The following is a 21065-nucleotide window of genomic DNA, read 5'->3' on the forward strand; positions in this document are numbered from 1 at the left end:
TGTAACTGTTGTCTATTGATCTATTGTCCTGCCAACCAGGGAGTGAAAATCAAAAGCTAGATAAAGAATATGAGGCATCAAACCCAGGCATAATAATATCCAGCTCAACTCTTGCCTGCCCAGGTTCTTTAATATCTTTAGAGATCTTAGGATACTCAGAGAAAATCAAATAAAAGGAAACATATGTCCCAGATGGATTATTTTCTTACTCAAAGAAGTGTGATTATTGACCAAAACCTTGCCAAAAGAGATGCTGCTTCCTTTGGCTGCATCGTTACACAGTGGAGTTATTTATACGTCTTTGGCTGCTCTTGTAGACATCTGGGGCTCAGGCCTATCGACTTGTGAAAGATTCTGGGTCTTGTAGAGACTGGCGGCGCCGAAGGTTGTACCGCGGTGTCTGTAACAGGCAAGACAAACATAGTATTTATCTATTATACAGCTGCCCATCACACTAGCCACACTGACCCTGGGCGACTACAATTATGTAAAAGCATAAGTACAAAAGCATTAAAAGTGTTAATAATTAAATAAAAAGGTTAATACCAAAAAGCATGGGTGATAGGGGGATGAGCTTTTGTCTCTCACTCAATTAACCACCCACAGCGAAGCATGTCAAATTTTAAGGCACTTGCAGAAGGCCAGGAGAGTCCTCTGGAGGCAAAGTGTTTCACAATGCAGGAGCCACTGCTCTTCTTGACCTCACGAGCTGAAATTTCTTGACTAGGGGTCCGAAGAAGGCCTCTTCTGCCAGAGTGAATGGCATAGGCCCATCAGAGGAAGAAGGTTCCTCAGATACAGAAAATATCCACAGCCCTGCTTTATTATTAATTCAATTGTAAGCTGCCCAGAGTGACGGATGCGAGATGGGTGGCTATATAAATAAATATTAGTTATTTATCTGGGGACCCGGTCCTTGGGCTATTCATTGATTGTCATGTAAGAAATAATTGCCCTGTGCAGGGAGAAGACTTTTGTGTATAATGCAGTGTGCTTTTTAAAAGAATGAAAGATTCTATTTCTGCAGAGACACTCGGGAAAAAAAAACTTAAGAGAAGCATATTTAGAGAAGCATTTCTGCTGCAGAATAGCAGCATAACATGAAAAGTTTGTGAAATCTCAGCACTGTTTCGCTTTTTTCTGTTACATGATCGAAAGCCATGTAATTAGAGCAGGGACACTCTTAATATTTCTAATATACAAGCTATTTCTCAAATATGCATGAGATGGGAAGCCTATTGGTCCCAGGCCTACTGCAATGCGATAAGCCCTTTTCCATCAGTCAGGCTGTTTCTTGGGTCAATTAAAAAAAAAAAAACCTCTCCAAAGAGGATTCTAATCAGAAACAGAATTATGCAAATATATCGTGACACACACACAGCATTTGCTATGAATTCAATCCAGGATTTGAAAGGTAAGCAACCACGAGTAAACTAATTACTGAATTTTACAGTGTGGTAGCAGAAAGTAAGTTGGCTAAATGCATGTCACAAAAGTCAGAGAAGGATACAAAACATTAAAGGTGCAAATGTATAAAAAAATGTGCAATATCTGCTGAAATGCAAAAGTGAACCAAGGACTGGAATAAAGTTCCCAAAACTTGAGAAGGGTGCTGCCATCCTGGATGCTTCATTACCTCTTGCTTTCGTAGTATAGTTAAGTCAGAATGGAAGACAGCCACCACCACCCCTCCCCCACTATCTTCCATAATTCAGGACACAAATTTAAATCAGTGAACTGGAACACGGGAGATTTCAGCCCAGCTATAAAACCTTGGTCACAGTGAATTCTTGGAGACTAATTCTTTCCTCTGCAAGGTTATTGCTTCTAAATCATTTCTCCCTACTTTTACTTTTACCACTCCAGAGGTGGGTTCCTACCAGTTCGCACCTATTCGGTAGAACCGGTTCGTCAAATCTACCGAACCGGTGAGAAGAGGTTCCACCAGTGGACCCAGAAAGCAGGCCACACCTACAGAAGAGCTTCCAAAATTTTTTGAAACCCACCACTGACATAGAGAGACACAGAGGGAGGGAGGGAGGGAGGGAGAGGCAAAGACACACACACACACACAGAGAGACAGATTCACACAGAGAAAGAGAAAGAAAGGAAGAAAGAAAGAAAAAAAAGAAAAAGTGAGAGAGAAATGAAAGAAAAAAAGAAAAAAAGGACAGGGAGACAAAAGGAAGGAAAGAAAGAGAGATAGAGAGAAAACATATGGCCGGCAAGCCACTCCCACCAGGTCACATGGGCAGCAATCCACTCCCACAAAGGAGGCCACACCCACAGAGTAGGTTCGAAAATTTTTTTGAAACCCACCACTGCCCCACTCCAAAAAGCATAGCTTGGGAATCGGCCCTGCAACATGAGGGCATTTAGGGCCTTTTAAGGGAAAACGGAGGATTATTTAACACCCCCCCACTGCCGCCAAATTCTATAGCAAGATAGAGAAGTTCCTTGAACAATATTTCATAAGTTCAAGGTGCCCTCCATGAACATTACACTATAACTCCCAGAATCCCTAGTAGCAGCGTGGTTTTTTTCCGTAGAATAATTTCTTCACCAAATGACGTGGTGTGACACTTGGCTTTAACTCACCCCATCCACTGGTATAGAGATTGTCAGCAGCTGAGTAGCCACGTTTTGGGATTGCCTATGCCGGCGAGACAATGAACGATGAGTCTGGGAAGATGGCCATCCTCTCTGTCTGGGGCTACTGGTCCGTATCTCATCTGATAGGAGAAAAAAAACCACTGTGTTGAATGACTTTCAAAGATGCTCTTAGGAATGAGTACAAATTCCCTTCTATGAGACTATATACCAGCCTCTGGGAGCCAGACCAATTCTATGAAGGCACATTTGCTTAAACACTGATCTCACACAAGAATTATTGAGAATGTTGAAGATGGATTCATGTTAGTACACCTTAATGGTCTCCCAAGAGAAAAAATATTTCTCAATAGACAAATCATTATCAGTTGCCTAAAATTCTTCTTATCTGCCCAAACTGGGAAGTTTCATTAGAAGGCTGCTGCTGCTGCTGCTAGTGAAAAGGGATAATTCCTGCCATCTTCAGATAGCAGCCACAGCAGAATCCCAACTGCTGTTGATGATGAGAGAAAGGCTGGTGTTGGATGTGCTTTAGAAGCCCAATGTTGGCTTACCAGAATAGGGAACATACACAAACACTCTGCATGGGCCTTGATATTATCTATTCTACACTATATGCAAGGACTCTATGGTCTTCCATGTGCTATTGGATTACTCCTGACAGACCCAATCAATATGCCTAGTACTAACTGAACCCAAAAGGGATTCGGAATGGGATTTCTTGACACAATTGTAGCTTTAGTCTTTCTTATCCTTCTTCATTGTCTCCTGACAACTGTCTGGGCAGGTTCCTGAGTTTTCCTGGCAAGATTTCAGAAGTGATTGACATTGCTTGTGTCTTGGGAGTTGAAAGAGTGACTGGCTCAAGGTCTCCCAGAAGCTTTGTGCCCAAGGTGGGACTAGAACTCACAGACCCCTGGTTTCTAGCCCTGTGCTTATTACACTGGTTCTCAACAGATTCTTCTGTTGTAAATAACCTAAGAGCCTACCAACAGCATTTATTGTCCACTTACCAACTGCTTGCAGATTGTGTTTGTAGTTCAACTGCTTTACAGCCCAGCTTTGGTTTTCACAGTCTGCTAGAGAAGGAACTACAACAAAGTTTCACAAAGGATTTGTTAGAGAAGCATATTGACAACAAGGTACTGTCCTTTCCAATTAATTTTTCTAATATTGATCAGGTAGGGTTCTTTCTACCATTAATCAAACGCTGTCTCTCCCCTTGCCTTTCTGTAGAGTATACTGTATACTTGTGAGATTAATAGCACAGAGGAAAGTAGACGGCAGTCATGTTATCTTTTATATGTTGTAAAATACTAAGGTTGTATTGGTAGACATGCTTCCCTATGGAATCTCCATTCTCTGGATTGGTACAAAATATTGAATCATATTCAAGCCAGGTTTGCAAAACAGATTAGATTAAAATGTGATTGACTATTTGTTGCGATTCAGTGCGCAAGCATAGACTGAGTCAGCCAATGTCAGCAATTCCCAGAAAAGGATTCAAACGGAAGTCTGTTCAAGCCTATTTGTTTCATTGTTGTGGGGAATGGGGGGGGGGAAGCATCAGATATGATTTGAAGACATAACTGCAGCTAAGAGCACCTTCCAAAGTTTAGTTTTTTCGAGGTTTGCTCTTCCTTCAAAACTAAGTTGACCAGACGTCCCGCTTTTGGCGGGACAGTCACAATTTTTCAAAATTTGTCCCGTGTCCCGCAGCATGTTCAAAAACTCCCAATTTTCCAAAAGAAAGAAAAGACACCGAATCATCAATTTTAAAAAGGACGCCGTTAAAAAAAGTTTTTATTTCTCTGAAGTGTCGTTCCCAATGTGGCCTTTAGAGGGCAGTGGTTTCCCTCCCTCCGCTCGGCTCGCTTGCAGCGCCTGACGAGGGGCGAGGCTCCCTCCCCTCCTGCGTGTGCGCGCGCCAACGCGTGACATTTTAGCGACAGCCGTCCGGCGGCCTCGGGCAGTGGCAGTGTGGCGAGGAGGAGGCTCGGTCCCGGGCCAAGCGGCTCAGCCGTCGGAAGCTCCTCAAAAGCACAGCAGAGGAGGAGGAGACGGCGGCAGGGGTAATACTTCATGGTTTTACAGCCCTCTTTTTTTTTTTTTACAGCTCAGGTGCTCCAAGCCCCGCCCCTCGTCAATGGTGTCCCGCTTTACCCATCTTAAAATCTGGTCACTTTATTCAAAACCAAATTTCAGCATTGTGGCCATTTGGTAAGATAGGTCAGGAGGGTGGGAGATTTAACACAGCGCTTCCCCTTCTCCAGGACCTGCCCCTTAGCCACTAAATGACCCCAATTCTACCTGCTACTTTCCCATTCCTCCACCAAGATGGCACTCACTTCTCTGATATTCAGCCCAATATTCTTTTGCATCCATTTCAGCTCTCTTCTCTGAACAGAACAGCAGCTTTGAGACTCCCATGTCAGTTGAAACCTCCTTTCTTGTTCTAGGTTTGGTGTCTTGAAACAGAAGCTCTGGGTTAGACAACAGCCGCTCTGGCGGAAAAAAAACCAGGGAGCACATGATGAGTAGAACCTATCAAGACCTAGAAGTCTGACATGCTTGCATTCTATACTCTGGCCAGACAAGATTATATTGTAGTAGGGTTGTTACATCATGTATTATTTTTCTTTTATTTAGGTCTGGAACACTAGAGCGGGGGTCTCCAACATTGGCAACTTTTAAGACTTGTGGACTTCAACTCCCAGAATTCCTCAGCCAGAGGAACTCTGGGAGTTGATTTCCACAAGTCTTAAAGTTGCCAAGGTTGGAAATCCCTACACTAGAGTGCAGGCTGAAGCCTGTGGATTTTCACCTTACATGGTCTTTAGCATCTCCATATCTCATTTACTTGTAATGCATACAGAGGCACCTACCGTATTTTTCAGACTATAAGATGCACCGGTGTATAAGACGTACCAAAATTTTGAAGAGATAAGTAAGAAAAAAAAAAGCTTTTGTCCTCCCCAGCCCCCAGGAGCACTCTGCAGGCTTCAGCAGGGCTGGGGGAAAGGGGAAAATGCCCCTGTTTTTGTGAAAAATGACCCATTTTTCACAAAAATGGGATGCGGGGGAGGGACTTCGGGAGGCCAAAAATGACTGTATTCAGTGTATAAGACGCAGCAACATTTCCACTCTCTTTTAGGAGGGAAAAGGTGCATCTTATACTCCAAAAATATGGTATGTCATTCCCCAAAGCACTCACATGCTCTTCTGCTATGCAAAAGGACAAGGGAGATGCTAGCTACCAATCATTAGGCAATCAGAGCTCTCAAATCTCCTATTGCTCATTTCTAAGAAGGAATGATGCATTCATACATATTGCGCAAGCAGCCCAGCCCTTTGAAATAGAATTAGATGAACAACTTGGAGTACTTGTACATGCACAACCCTTTCCCTATTTTCAGCCAACTGCCTTCCTTACTATAGATTTTTCCTTTGATTAGCATCCCCAACCTGGAGATAAGCAGAAGCGCCAGAAGCATTCTGTGCATCTTCTATCAAAAGATCTGACATAGAGTGTTGGGCAAAGCAAAGCTATTTCCTCTCCCTCAAGCCCACAACCACACACGGCTCCTCTTTCATTACCTGTTTCTTGTAAAAGTTGCTGAATCTCTTTCCGAGTTTCCTGCAGACTCTGCAGCACCTCTTGGCTCTGTTTGGCTGGGTCCTTGTAGGTCCAAATAAAATAAGCTAGTATAGCTATGCACAGTCCAGCAAAGGTCCGGCGGGTCAGGCCGACCCAGAAGGAGATGCTTTCCTAAGAGGAAGAAAGGTAGATAAATCAGTCTGACTGTCCCCATTCGGTCACTAACAGATGGGCAACCACGGGGCTTAGGTATGCTCCCTTAAACTTCAACATAGAAACCCTACCTTCTCTTACTTCAAACAGGGGCATGGAGAATTCTCATATCTGATTATGAACAGCGGCAAAGGGTAATTCTTCCATGGGCTTAAATTGAAAATGCAAAGATATGATGATAAAGTTATTGAATTTCCTGGTAGCTACTAAGTCAGGTTGTTTGAAAACAAATCAATTTGATGAGGACAACAGATGTGCCATGATGACTTTCAGCCACCATAGCCAGAGCCGAGGTGGCGCAGTGGTTAGAGTGCAGTACTGCAGGCCACTTCAGCTGACTGCTAACTGCAGTTCGGCGGTTCAAATCTCACCGGCTCAAGGTTGACTCAGCCTTTACCCATCCTTCCGAGGTGGGTAAAATGAGGACCCAGACTGTGGGGGCGATATGCTGACTCTGTAAACCGCTTAGAGAGGGCTGAAAGCCCTATGAAGCGGTATATAAGTCTAACTGCTATTGCTATTGCTAAATGGAACTTACATAAGTACGTGAAAAACGAAGGAAAGCTTTCCTTATGAAACCACCAGGTTTTCTGATGGGCCCTGCAGCTGAGACTTCTGGAAGTTAATATTTCAATACCTCAGGAGGAAAGCAGGCTGTTCTACCAAGTATTGTACAAGTCACCTGTCACTGGCGAGAATCAGTCAAGTGCTTATGACAGTTATACAATCATGTCTCAGGTCATATTATTCACAGCATATTACTAAAAAAAATATGAGGGTTTGTTTAGCTCTAACGACCACAGATCCTTGATCGTCATCACTGGACATCACTATTCCTTTCCCAATCTTTTCCAAATGGTAGCCAGCACCTTAATACTGACAAAATAGAATATTTGTAGCTCAGGGTTTGAACTGTGAGGTCTTTGGTGCTCTCTGAGCCTTGGGATGGTTTGTTTGCATACATTTCATTGCCAAACTAAGTAACGTCAGCACTGATACCTCTAATGATGTCACCTACTTTAGTAATGAAACGTATACAAGAAAACAACCCGCTCAGAGAACACCAAGGAGCCCACACCTCAATAGCGCATAGCTGAAATTATATTGAACTGATGCCTCAAATTTCTGATGCCCTTCCAGCATCAGAAATATGTATGAAATACATAACACTTGAATGAAACTTAGGCTGATAATTGAATGAAGTTCAAACAACATGCTAGATTTAAACGTGACCCATCAAAACCGCGTTCCACAAAACCGCGGTCGACGAAATCGCGTATGTGACGTCATCAAAACGCGACGAAAAAGATCAAAAAATTGAAATAAAAATTAAATTACAGCAAGCCGATTCACATAAAGGTAAGGGTTAGGTTAAGGGTTAGGGTTACGGTTAGGTTAAGGGTTAGGGTTAGGGTTAGAGCATTAGCGTTATGTTTAGCGTTAGGTTAAGGGTTAGCGTTAGGTTTTTCGTTACGTTAAGGGTTAGGTTTAGGGTTAGGTTTAGGGTTAGGTTTGGGGGGGTTAGGGTAAGGTTTTCGCTTTATTTTTACATTTTTCGATCTTTTCCGTCGCACTGTGATGACGTCACATACGCGCTTTCGTCGACCGCGATTTTGTCGTCCACGGTTTTGTGGTAGAACCGATTTAAATATTCTGCTTGATTTGATTTTTTAAAATTTATCACTTAGGGAAATCTTTCTCAATCAGAATTTCAGCATGAAAAAAGGGGGAAAAAACTGGATCACAGTGCAGGGAGAGGATTTTCTGAGAACATCATTACTGTAAGGGAGCAAATGAGTTATTTATGTACTCTTTTTTTCATTTATCTTCTTTTGGGGTAAATGCAGTACTGTTAATGTACTACTAATGGCTTATTTAAAATCTCTTCAATCATATACAGGTAGTCCTCGACTTACAACCACAATTGAGCCCAAAATTTATGTTGCTAAGTGATAAATTTGCTAAGTGAGTTTGCTCCATTTTATGACCTTTGTTGCCACATATGTTCACTGCAGTTCTTAAATTAGTAACCTGGTTGTTAAGTGAATCTGGTTTCCCCATTGACTTTGCTTGTCAGAAGATCGCAAAAGGAGATCACATGACTCCAGCACATTGCAACCATCATAAATGTGAGTCAGTTGCTAAGCATCCAGATGTTAATCACGTGACCGTGGGGATGCTGCAAAGGTCATAAGTGTGAAAAATGGTTGTAAGTCATGTTTTTAGTGCTGTTGTAACTTTGAACAGCCACTAAATGAACTGTTGTAAGTCAAGAACTACTTGTGTAAATCAGGGCTTGTAACTTCTTGAGGGATGAGTTTGCAATTGTATGCCTAAGAGAAGCACAGTAATGGATAACCGGACTTTAATTAATGCAAAATAAGAGAAACAAAACAAATACCAGGGATGCCTAATTTCAACAAAGAAATTAGAATTTTAATTGATCTGGCACTGAAACCCTTGACTATAACTTTTCACACATTTTGTCACTACTTGGGACAGCCCGTCAATGAACCCGGCACTTGGGTTCCAGATTCAGTAATAGCCGTGAACTTAATTCAAATGTAACAGTGGCAATGCTAGAAACCAGTGGTGGGATTCAGCCAGTTCGCACCCTATTCAGGAGAACCGGTTGGTAACTTTCTAAGCAGTTGGGAGAACCGGTTGTTGGAAGAAAACTCCTTTTGTTTTTTCCCACTTTACAGGGCTAATCCTGTAAGGAAGGCAGGAAGGAAACATTCTAGTGTTGTTTCTAGCCTAATCTTTATTGCCCTGCTTACAGAAACTGCCTCTCCAGTTAACCCTTATTACCATTGTAACAACTAAGGCAAAGTGCCCATCGACCTGAGTAATGTTGAATTGGCCACGTCCACATGGTCACATGACCACTAAGCCCTGCCTACCCACCTGGTCATTAGGACAGAGAACCAGTTGGCAAATTATTTGAATCCCACCATTGCTAGAAACTCAGATTTTATTCCTAAAGTATGGCTACTTTGTGCTTGCATGCATTTTGCTAATAGCAAAACCATCTTCGAGAGTCTTCACTGAATCAAATCAAGGTGAGAATTCAACTGGAGGATGGGAATCCTTCTGCTTCCTCAGAATCATTTAGTTCTGCTTAGCTTCCTCCCCCAAAAAAGCTTGCTTACATTGCAGCCACTGTCCCTTAACAGGGGTGAGTATGACATCATGACACTGCAGGCAAAGAGCTGGGGACAAAAACACATCTAGTCATCTGTGTTGGAACAGTAAGACAGTTCCTCAGTTGAGATCAGCATCAAAGCATCCCTCCAGGCACGGCCTATTTTTGGTTACCACTCTTGTCCTCCCCCCCCCCGCGCCACTCTCCATTTGCTATTGCAGGAGAATGACCCTACCGTCAGATCGTAGCCCTCTTCTGAGCGATCCAGGAGAACATTGCAAACAACACGTTCTAGATAAACATTAGCTCCCACCAAGGTCAGCAAAATGAGCCTGGAGATTTAAAAGAAAAAAAGGGGGGGAAATAAAGGACCATTATGAGAAAGTGTAGAATGTATTTCATAGTCTACATGTCCATGGCTTACATTCACAGAAGAATGGATTATTACAGCTTTTGCACAACGACACATTTGGACAATTGCAGCTTCCTTTTGAAAAGCAGCTAATTTTTAGTCCTGATATATATGGAAGAGAAATTTTGGCATAGAAATTGAACTGCGGGTTTACCAAGCCTTGACTAGACTGACTGAGGGTGCTACCTCATTGGCAAAAGATGAGATGCCAACTTTGGGACAGAAGAGAGTTTACATGTGCTAACTGCTGAAAACACGAATAACACTATATAAATAATAACTGCAGTGTTTTGAATACACACAACTTGTCCCTATTTCCCATTTGTTGCAGATAACCCGCTATAGAGCCGAGGTGGCCCAGTGGTTAGGGTGCAGTACTGCAGGCCACTTCAGCTGACTGTTATCTGCAGTTCAGCGGTTCTAATCTCACCGGCTCAAGGTTGACTCAGCCTTCCATCCTTCCGAGGTGGGTGAAATGAGGACCCAGACTGTGGGGGCGATATGCTGACTCTGTAAACTGCTTAGAGAGGGCTGAAAGCCCTATGAAGCGGTATATAAGTCTAACTGCTATTGCTATTGCTATTTCCTCATCTGCTGTCATCCACAGAAAGTGTAAAAAACAGAATCTTCATTTTCGTTTGTAGGGTACCTGTATGCAGAAATGTCCAGTCTTACACAGGCTGTCCTCAACTTATGACCAATTGGGACCAGATTTTCCATTTACTAAGGAAAGTGGTTGTGAGTTGCACCCAGTTTTATGACCATTTTTGCCACACTTAAGTGAATCCCACAGTCATTAAGCAAAATCATCTTTGCTTGTCAGAAGTCATCTGGGAAGATCACAAATGGTGATCATATGACCTCCGCTGATATATGCTGGTGGCCAAGAGCCCAAATTTTGATCACGAGACCATGGGGAACCAGTCATAAATCAATTTTTTTTTCAGTGTCATTGCAACTTTGAACAGTTGTTAAACAAATGGTTGTAAGTTGAAGACTACACGTACTAAATGTTCACTTATCACCGCCTGACGATCTGATTGCTGAGCAATTGTGGGAAAGGCAAGCAATGAAACTGTCTTACACTGAGCTAGATCTTTGGTCTTATTGTCAACCCTAATTGACAGTGGCTTTCCAAACTTTTGGAAACAATTAAATCCTAGCAATTCCTTGTATTCCTTGGAATTAAAACCAGGGATGTTTGGCATAAAAAATAAGATAGTTCTTCTTTCGCAGTGTTATCAATTCTATCAGAAAAAGAACAGTATATTATGTGGTTCCACCACAAAACCGCGCTTGACTAAACCGCGCCCGACTAAACCGCGCCCGACTAAACCGCGTCGCTGATGTCATCAACAGGGCGACAACAGCGCGGAGACAGAAGCACGCTGTAAACCCTAAACCTAAAATTAACCCCTAAACCTAACCCTAACCCCCCTAAACCTAACCCTAAACCTAACCCTAACCGTTAACCTAACCCTAAACCTAACCCTTAACCTAACCCTAAACCTAACCCTAACCCTAACCCTTAACCTAACCCTAAACCTAACCCTAAACCTAACCCTTACCTTAAGTTGAATCGGCTTGCTTTCAAAGCGCTATTTAAAGCGCCCTTCTTTCTCCGCGCTGGCTGTTGTCGCCCTGTTGATGACGTCAGCGACGCGGTTTAATCGAGGACGGCTTAGTCGAGCGCGGTTTTGACGGGTCACGATTCTATGTGACCAAATTACTTGGGTTGATTATGTCAAAGGCTGTTTGGTTTATTGAAAATGTTTAGATAACTGCCCATCTTTGGCAACATAACTCTGGGGCAGCTCACAAATGACAAAAGAAACAATGAAAACACCTTGTGCCACTTGTTGCACCAAGAAATGGATACCTTCAAGGAAAGCTTGAACCCTCCACCTGCATTTGTGTGAACGTCATTTTGAGTGGACTAGAAACAACATTAAACAATCAAGGGCATTTTATGTGGCTGTTCCGTTTTTTTCTCACCGAGCTTTTGCAGTTCTCTGGCTAGAGGTCAGCAGCAGGGCAGCAACACCGCTCAAGAGATGGAAGAAGACAGAATAGAGAGCATTGGATTCCCCCACTACAAAGCGGTGCAGGAAGGCCACCCGACTGAAGATCTCCGCAAAGGCCACTCGTTGCTCCATGGCCGAATTCTGCAGTTCTTGGAAGGCCTGGTGGATGCCTGCAGAAGGGAGAGGAAGGACAAGAAGCCATTGCCCTCCCAGACAAACTGTGTGTCTTATTTGGGCCACTTAATACGGGCGTGTGACCATAATAAAATTGATTATTTGGGCCACTTGTAGACACTGAATTTGTTATCTGTCTTTCACAAGCGTAAGTACATATAGATGAGGGGGTGTCAGTTTCTCCTAACCTGGTGGCCTTCTAGCATGTCTAGTTCCTGTTTCTGTAATGCCTTGAGTAAGATGCTGGCTCTCAGGAGATGGGACCAGAAGACAGGGCTTTTCTGTGGTGGCCCCGACACTTTGGAAAATCTTACCTTCAAAGGTGTACCTTTGCCCCCCCATTACTGACTTTACGTAAGACTCTGAAAACTATTCACACAATGTCACAGGGCCTTTATACTGTATGGTTCCTGTATACTGGGAGTGGTGATGATGGATTTCATGGACTCCAAGAGTAGGAATCTTTGGATGGCAAGAAACGTTTTATACTGATTCAAACTGGTAGTCAGAACTTGAGACTTGTGGTAGCTGTTCAGGATTTCAAGGAAGAGTGTTTCCTATCCTATATGGGAATGGCAGGGAAGAATCTGGAATCTCCTATACAGGAAGACTATTTCTATCATTGAACAAGGTCCCTTGTATAGTTGAGGTTCATTGTCTGTAATACCGAATTATCTCACCTCATCTTGCAACCTTATCATATTTTTTCTTCCCATCCGTTGTGCATTATATGCGTACAAGGAAGAATTAGACCAGGCAAACTCAACAGAAAAAGCTAAAACAAGCCTGTTACAATAATAATGCCCAGCTATCAATCTTTCTATCTCTCTAAGCCTAGACACCAGGCTAGAAATCAGGAGACTAAATTCTAGTCCTGCCTTAGGCATGGAAGCCAGTGTTTGGGCCAGACACTCTCTGAACATTTGCTATTGTTAAGCAATGAGGTCACATGATATTGTAATTTATGACCTTGTATTTGAGCAGTGGAAATCCCAATTCTAAGAACTACCAATAATCATAATGTATGAAACAAGTACTAAGCTATCAAATTCCTGGGAAAAGAAAGCTTTGCACACATGGATTTATAAATCCCTTCATAACACATTCGTGCCTTTCTTTGCAATGTTTTTGGATAGCATAATCCAGGCAAAAAAATAAGTAGAGCTTGGAAAACTTTTTCCAGTACGAAATGAATTTTTACACATATGTATCTTAAATAATACATTTCTAAATGTCTCATATTCCAAACATGTGCGTTCTGATTTACTAGAGTCAAAATCTGTCCTGCAACATTCTGAGAAGTGCAAAATCAAAAAGGTCATTGATTTGCAATCCACTAATTAGGCCAGCTGGTCTAATGGATGACGTCTGGCTTGCATTCAGATTCCCAAAATTACCAGTTTCTTAAGTCGCAAACCATAGGTTGCAAGCAATTGAGCAGCTACTTTTAAATATAGCCACTTCAGCACTTTAAAAAAAAAAAAAGCTGAACAAGGGTATCAAAATTTGCTTCTCTAAACATATTTCTATGAGCTTGAAAGTGGCGTCAGAAGTTTTTTGAGTTAATATACTAATGCTGTAGTGTTCTCCAGTACTTTTAAGAATTGAAACTCCTGCCATACAATATAACACCAAAGGTTTTTGCAAATTAACAGAGACAGGTGTATCTGTAGGGATGATCTCTGTAATATAGAATAGAATAACAGAGTTGGAAGGGACCTTGGAGGTCTTCTAGTCCAACCCCATGCTCAAGCAGGAAACCCTATACCCGGGATGGCGAACCTTTGGCACATGGATGGGCTGGCCAGCTGAATTCAGCCTTTTTTAAAACCATTTTTCACCCTCCCCAGGCTCCAGACGCTTTACAGGAGCTTGGGGAGGGCGAAAAGAGCCTCTCCTGCCCACCCGGAGGCCCTCCGGAGGCTTCAGGAGCTTCCCTAAAGCCTCCGGAGCGCAAAAAAACGGCCCTACGGGCAAACCGGAGGTTTGGGAACAGACTTCTGGTTTGCTCATAGGGTCGGTTTAAGCCCCCTGGAGGCTTCAGGGATGCCTCCTGAAGGTCTTTGAAGCTTCCGGAGGGCTTAAACCGACCCAACAAGCAAACTGGAAGTCACTTCCAGTTTGCTCATAGAGTCGTTTTTAGTCCTCTGGAGGCTTCAGGGACGCCTCCTGAAGGTCCCTGAAGCCTCTGGAGGACCTCCGGGGGGGGAAGCTGTTTTCGCCCTCCCCAGGCTCCTATAAAGCCTCTGGAGCCTGGGGAGGGCGAAGCATGCAAAAAATGTATTGGAGCGCCTCTCATGTGCGCATGCACACTGGGGGTTTGTGTGTTGCATTATGGGTGCGGCACGCCCACGCACGAGCCCCCTGCGCTCCCCTCACTTATGGCACACTTTTGTATTGTTTCCCTTCCCTTCCGGTTTTGTTACCCTGAGTCCCTTGGGAATAGGGCGGCATACAAATTGAATAAAACCAAACACGAGCCAAAAAAGGTTCACCATCGCTGCCCTATACCATTTCAGACCAACCGTTGTCCAATCTTGTCTTAAAAACTTCCAGTGTTGGAGAATTCACAACTTCTGGAGGCAGATTGTTCCACGGATAGCATTTCTAGCTATCAGTGCAAACTCTTATGCAGCTTTGCTCTCAGGTCACCTTGGGAGGAGTCACGGAGCGTCTGCCATAGCAGCTCCCCATCGCGCAGGATCTGCTCCTGAGAGCGCAAAGTGGCATTTTGGATCCGAGCAGTCTCTTCTGCAAGCTGGTTGGTAGATTCCAACTGATGGGCCACCGTTTCCGAAGAGGAGATCAGCCTGGTAGACACAGATAAACAAGGAAGTAAATCACTGTGGTCCAAGGGAAGCCATCTACCATATTCTAAAAAGTGTTCCTGCCCAAAAGGGTTCTCATTGACTTGCCTACCCAGAAGTCTATTTTGGCAGTTTGGTGGCAACATGGCACTGGCATGAGATCAGCAAAGGCCCGACTGTGGAAACATTGCAGCCTGCACTAACCACATTCAATGCTTTCACAATCACAGAAATAAGCTTCACTCCGGTGACTATCAGGAGTCCAGCCTAATAGGGGTCAAGCCAGCTCCCTTTCCTCCTGTAATGAAGCTCAACTGCACTGACAACCATTACTGAATCCCATTACTATCTTTCCTCCAGCAGGGTCTTTGTGTTCTTTCTTGCTTCCAAATTATGTTCTTGAAAACCGACAAAGGCTCATGTGGAAGAGGGGGAGCGTTTATCCATTACTCAAATCTGAATCTATGCAATGCTAAGCAAAAGGGAAAATATTGAAAATTGGATCAGAACTTTAGAAGTACCTATTGGCATGTTTCATCTCTTCAAAAGAAAAAAAAAAGGATAAAGGGGGATTGCATTTTTTTAAAATATCTGCAATGGAAATAAGGATCAGATTTAACTTTTTCCACACTCTAAAATGAAGTTGGTATTTGTATTGCCCAGTATCTGCTCATGGATTACAGCTAATAAATCCTAATCTGCACTAGGGTTTATGTATTATAAGTATTGGAGTGGAAACCTGTGATCTTCCAAATGTTTCTATGCAGATCCCAGCATTACTATCCGCTGGGCTGATGGAAACTGTGGCCTGCTACACCCAGCCATCTAGGTCTGCTGCCTCTGTTCCATCTACACTTGTCCTTTCCTCAATTATCTAAGCCTGAGTTGAGGTGTTAATTTCTTTTCCAGATTGTCATTGCCAATTCTAATTACACGCAAAGGCAGGAACCATAGAGTGCCAATTTCACTGTGCCCCCACCCCCCCAAGGTCACAGATTGCTAATTACACCCCAAGTAAAAAGCCGAATTATAGCCTTGCTCACTGAGCTTTTCCCCTCTTTACACAGAGACTTTTTATCTGTTTTCACCAAGTGTCAGCTAGATAAAGAATGATGCAAGCAGAGCTGATGGGGCATGCTTCTCACATTAGATAATCTGTCCTTCAGAAAATAGCCTATAACTGGAAAACTCTGGAATGACATTGTCATTTGAGGGCTTGTTCACTTCTTCTCCCCATGTACTGTAAATGTGGAGCATTACACTGAGGACTGCCAGTTCCGATGGCTGGAACGAAATTCTGAAGGTTCTACAGACCTGGCAGGGAGAGAGAGTTATCAAGTAAATTACTCAGGTCTGCTGACTTCCAGTTGTTTAACTCTTTCTCCCCACAGCAAGATAAAAGCTTGTAATTTGAACCAGTGACATGTCCCTAACTAGTAATGAAAAATGAAAACAACCCACCGGCTGTCAAAAGACAAACCCACAGTGCAATTCAATGGACAAAGAACCCTGTTTAATCATTTCCTTTTTAAGTACAGTAGTCGCTGCCTGTAGATTGCAAAAACAAGGGGGGAAGACGGATGCTCTACTATTGAACAGGTATTTCTTGCAAGCTTAACTCTCCTCTTCTTCAGGGAATCCTATGTGGGTCCCCCTGAGAAAGAACAGCTCCAAAGATAGTTTCTCCTCTTTGCTCCTTTCCAGAAAAAAAAAACCCTGCACCCAAGGACTGAATGACTGCAGAAAAAAATAGGAAGAACATTTGAATGTTATTCTAAAAAGATACTTCAGAGCACTTGAGGACACAAATGCTGCACCTGTAACTTTTTAAAGCAGCTGCATCATTTACACAGTATCCACAGAGCAGCTTGCACAATCTGTCACTTAAAGATTATTTATGTTTGTCCATTATTTTAAACCTCCCCAGCCTAACCGACAGGCATACCAACAAGAGTATTTTATCAATTAAAAATTGTTTTTAAGGTAATCCCAATATCAGAAAACTATTTAAAAATATGCAAAAGATTGCTTTCAGTTAATTTTGTCTATTTTTCATTAAGACACTCAAAGCAATTTAAAATTCTAAAACAAACCACTGTTGGCATAGTTTGCCCATGGTTAAGATTTTCTTTATTTTAACAAGCAATTTTCTATTAGAAAGAAATATCTTAATATTCTACCTTCAACTACCAAAAGAAGAATTATTGTCATATTTCCTATGCGCTGGTGGATTATTTATATATAGAATAGTAAGGTTGGAAGGGACCTTGGAGGTCTTCTAGTCCAGCCCCCTGCTTAAGCAGGAGAACCTATTGTCAGGGTCCCCCCCCACTCCCAGTTTCCCACAGCAATAAATGTGGCAGGCCTGAAGGCCTAATGCAAAAGATGGGTTCCAGGCCGGACACCTATACTATTTCAGATACTATTTCAGATTTTTCAACCTCCAGTGATTTCTGGATTAAAGAGTAACACCTAGGACAGTGATGGCGAACCTTTTTCACATCGGTGCCAAAAGCACGCACGCGTGCACTTGCATGCCCACCCCATAATTTAATGCCCCCTGTGCATGCGTGCGTGACACACACACACATACACACTGCCCTGCGCATGCCACACAGCTTTCTTGAAGCCCGGGGAGGGTGCAAACGGCCCCCCCTGCCACTCGGCAGGCCCTCCAGGAGCGGGAAACAGTCCGTTTTCTGACTTCTGGGCCCGGTAGGTCCGTTTTTCGCCCTCCCCAGACTACAGAGAGTTTCCAGGAGCCTGGGGAGGGCGAAAAACAGCCCAACACGCAAACCGGAAGTTTGGGATGGGAACAGACTTCTGGGTTGCCCGTTGGGCTGTTTTTCTCCCTCTGGAGGCTTCAAAATGGCCAAAAATCAAGGGCGAAAATCAGCTGGCCGGTGTGTGCATGCGTGCTGGAGCTGAGAATACCAATAGCAATAGCAGTTAGACTTATATACCGCTTCATAGGACTTTCAGCCCTCTCTAAACGGTTTACAGAGTCAGCATATTGCCCCCAACAATCCGGGTCCTCATTTCACCCACCTCGGAAGGATGGAAGGCTGAGTCAACCTTGAGCCGGTGAGATTTGAACAGCCGAACTGCAGAACTGCAGTCAGCTGAAGTAGCCTGCAGTGCTGCATTTAACCACTGCGCCACCTCGGCTTGCGTGCCCCCAGAAATGGCTCCGCGTGCCACCTGTGGCACGTGTGCCATAGGTTCGCCATCACAGACCTAGGAGATTGGCAATTCTAAAGGATCCTTGATAAAGCCTGTTGTTACCCCATTGGCCTGTTTCTAGGTAAAGCACTCTTACCCTCGGGATAGGCGACCTGCAGCCTTGTTTCAATGAGTATAAATTCAGACCTCTAACAAAAGAGACGTCTTCCTCTATAGCAGCCTGTAGGGCAAGAAGCTCAAGGGGGAGAAAAAGAAGGGATGCGCCTATGCACTTTTAGTTCGGTACCTACCCAATCACTAGCTTCACCCCCCACCCCAGCAGCAGTTTATCCCCCCAAGGGAATGCAGCCTTCAATATAAAATAACCAACAACAAAAGGAGCCCCCCCTTTTTTTTCTGACCTGTGCACAGTATCTTGGGCCTGCTGCTGCCAAGCCTCATTGTGAAGGAAATAACAGATGGCATGAGCATGAGTGAAAAACTCAGTGTACACGCCAAAAGCCACTGGATCCATGTGCTGTGTGCAGTCACGGATAGAGCTACCAATTTCACAGGGTGGGAACTTCCTCCCAGACCTGTCAAGGAAAAGACAAAAACTTAGTTGTTGGGGAGAAACTATACAGCCAAAGGGGGGAAAAAGAGGGGGGAGGGGGATTTCTCTTTTATGAAAAGTTGGCTTCCCTGGGCTATACAACAGAAGACCCCCTGCCCCACTCTTTCCCCCAAGTTCTCAAGGGAAGTACATAGCAGTGGCAGCTTGTGGCATTCCATAAATCAGAATGTTTATTAATAGAACTAAGGCAAAAGGTAAAGGTTCCCCTTGCACATATGCGTTAAGTCGTTCCCAACTCTAGGGGGCAGTGCTCCTCTCTGTTTCAAAGCCGAAGAGTCAGCGCTGTCCGAAGACGTCTCCGGCATGTGGCCGGCATGACTAAATGCTGAAGGCGCACGGAACGCTGTTACCTTCCCACCAGAGCTGGTTCCTATTTTTCTACTTGCATTTTTACATGCTTTCAAACTGCTAGGTTGGCAGCAACGGGAGCTCACTCCGTTACGTGGCACTAGGGATTTGAACCGCTGAACTGCTGACCTTTCTGATTGACAAGCTCAGCGTCTTAGCCACTGAGCCATAGCATCCCTATTAATTAATTAATAATTAATAGAACTACGTAAAGCTTAATTAAACATCACTTTTAGCTGAAATCCTTGAGTCCTGATTTAGCATCAGATTACTGAACCAAAATGTACTTGATTAGCTTCCTCCAGCCACAGCTGAAGTGTTCTGAAGCTTGATCTCACTGCTCTTGTATCAATAAAACAACAGGTGAATGACCCCAGAAGTTATTTGCATTGGATTCCTGGCTCAAGAGTAAGATAGAATGTATTGGCCTTAGAACAGCTGTAGTCAAACACAAAGTCTGTGTAACTTGTTAGGCACTGTCACCATTATAATTGAAGGAAGCTAGATGACTGCAATGACTGGGAACAGTGACAGGATAAGGGGCCAGAAATAAGGAAACCAAATTTCACACCAGTATAGTTTTGTTGGCCCAAGAATGGGCAGAAAGCACTTCAAATTGGGGATAGAGAGAGGCCCTAAACTTTGTTCTTCACCCCTTCTGATTCCATATTCTCTGAGCACATAAAAACAACAAAATTACCTCGGTAAAATGTCTTTTTTTTATCACTGCTCTGCAGCATACACCCAGAACTGTACCCAACTCTAAGGTCTGGGGTGCTTAGTAAAGGAAGCAGCTACAGTAGGTGAAAGCACATCTGTCTGTCCCTTTGCAGTTAAAACGACAGGAATAGTGAGAAGGGGGTAGAGTTTTAACTTTGCTTCCTCCTCCACCCGGTGATTTAACCCAGATTGTAGATTCCTTCAGCTTAGAAACTTGACTCACCGTTGCAGGTGGCAATGAGCAAATGCCAGTGCAATACGGCTTTGCTGCTCTTCGTTCAACTCTTTGCACCCACCATCCAATTGTCTCAAGGTCTCCATCCAACAAGGTCCATATCGTGGGTGTCGGGCTAGCTCCTGAACCCATTGCAGGTGGCTCCTGCCTTGAGACAGAAGCCCGGGGTCTGGAGAATATAAATCACAAGCAAGGAAGCAGAAGAAAAACAACAACAGGCTGCCTGGATGATACCACATGGTAGTAGTAACCACTGCAGCAAAGCTGTCAGTGAGATAAAACTAGCCAAAATTAGTTGAAGCTGCTGATGGAAGTTTGGGTGGGTATCCTTCCAGGGTGGAGCACCTGAGAGGGGAAATGAAAGCCTTCAAATGATCGTAGGAACGTGGCTAAAGGATGTGTGCTTGGCTTTATTCCTAATCACACCATAGGACTTGTTTTGCATTTGGTTCTACTATGTAGCAGCACAGCCAAAACATAGTCAAGAGTTGTTTTGCTCACCTGTCTCTGGTTTTTGCCATTCTAGTTTCTAAATTAGTTAATCACTTATGTGGGATATCCAGTTGTAGTTTAATAAATATCTGCTGTGCAAGCAGTTACAGTAAAATCTGTATGGTCTGGACTAGAGTTGTGTTACATTATACTCTTTACAATATACTGTAACATTTACAGTATTATCAACTATTTAGAATATAGATTGCTCAGAGATACAGGAAAGGTTGCTAGCATTTTTCCTATTTTTATGCTTTTTAAAAATATTGACATGTAGAGGATGGACTGATCTAGAATCAAAATTTCTATTCACTTAACATTTATTTAAATAATAAATAAACTACAGTGGTTAAGTCAGCCTCAAACTACATTATCAAATGAATAAAGCAATCATGGTATGTTATGAAATACTTTGTGGATATGTGTTATGTGAACATAGCCAAAATGGTTTGTTAACCATGGTTTATGCTTTAGCTTGTGGTAATGGAACC

General features: G+C 43.4%; 1 protein-coding gene across 1 annotated transcript; it reads right to left on the reverse strand.

The window, feature by feature from the left end:
- Positions 1 to 81: 81 nt before the first annotated feature.
- On the reverse strand, positions 82 to 20321 carry LOC106552812 (uncharacterized). The gene is made up of 10 exons (XM_087710816.1): positions 20071 to 20321; positions 18568 to 18741; positions 14829 to 14986; positions 11974 to 12172; positions 9802 to 9898; positions 6208 to 6379; positions 4959 to 5114; positions 3624 to 3701; positions 2599 to 2732; positions 82 to 400 (listed from the first exon to the last, which is right to left on the reverse strand). Exons 1-10 carry the CDS (start codon positions 20319 to 20321, stop codon positions 335 to 337), a joined length of 1485 nt encoding a protein of 494 aa, XP_087566942.1. The 3' UTR covers positions 82 to 334.
- Positions 20322 to 21065: the final 744 nt, after the last annotated feature.

The sequence above is a fragment of the Thamnophis sirtalis genome, unplaced genomic scaffold (assembly GCF_051295495.1).
Source record: "Thamnophis sirtalis isolate CommonGarterSnake01/CBP01778 unplaced genomic scaffold, rThaSir2_p1.2 scaffold_3, whole genome shotgun sequence".
Classification (NCBI taxonomy): domain Eukaryota; kingdom Metazoa; phylum Chordata; class Lepidosauria; order Squamata; family Natricidae; genus Thamnophis; species Thamnophis sirtalis.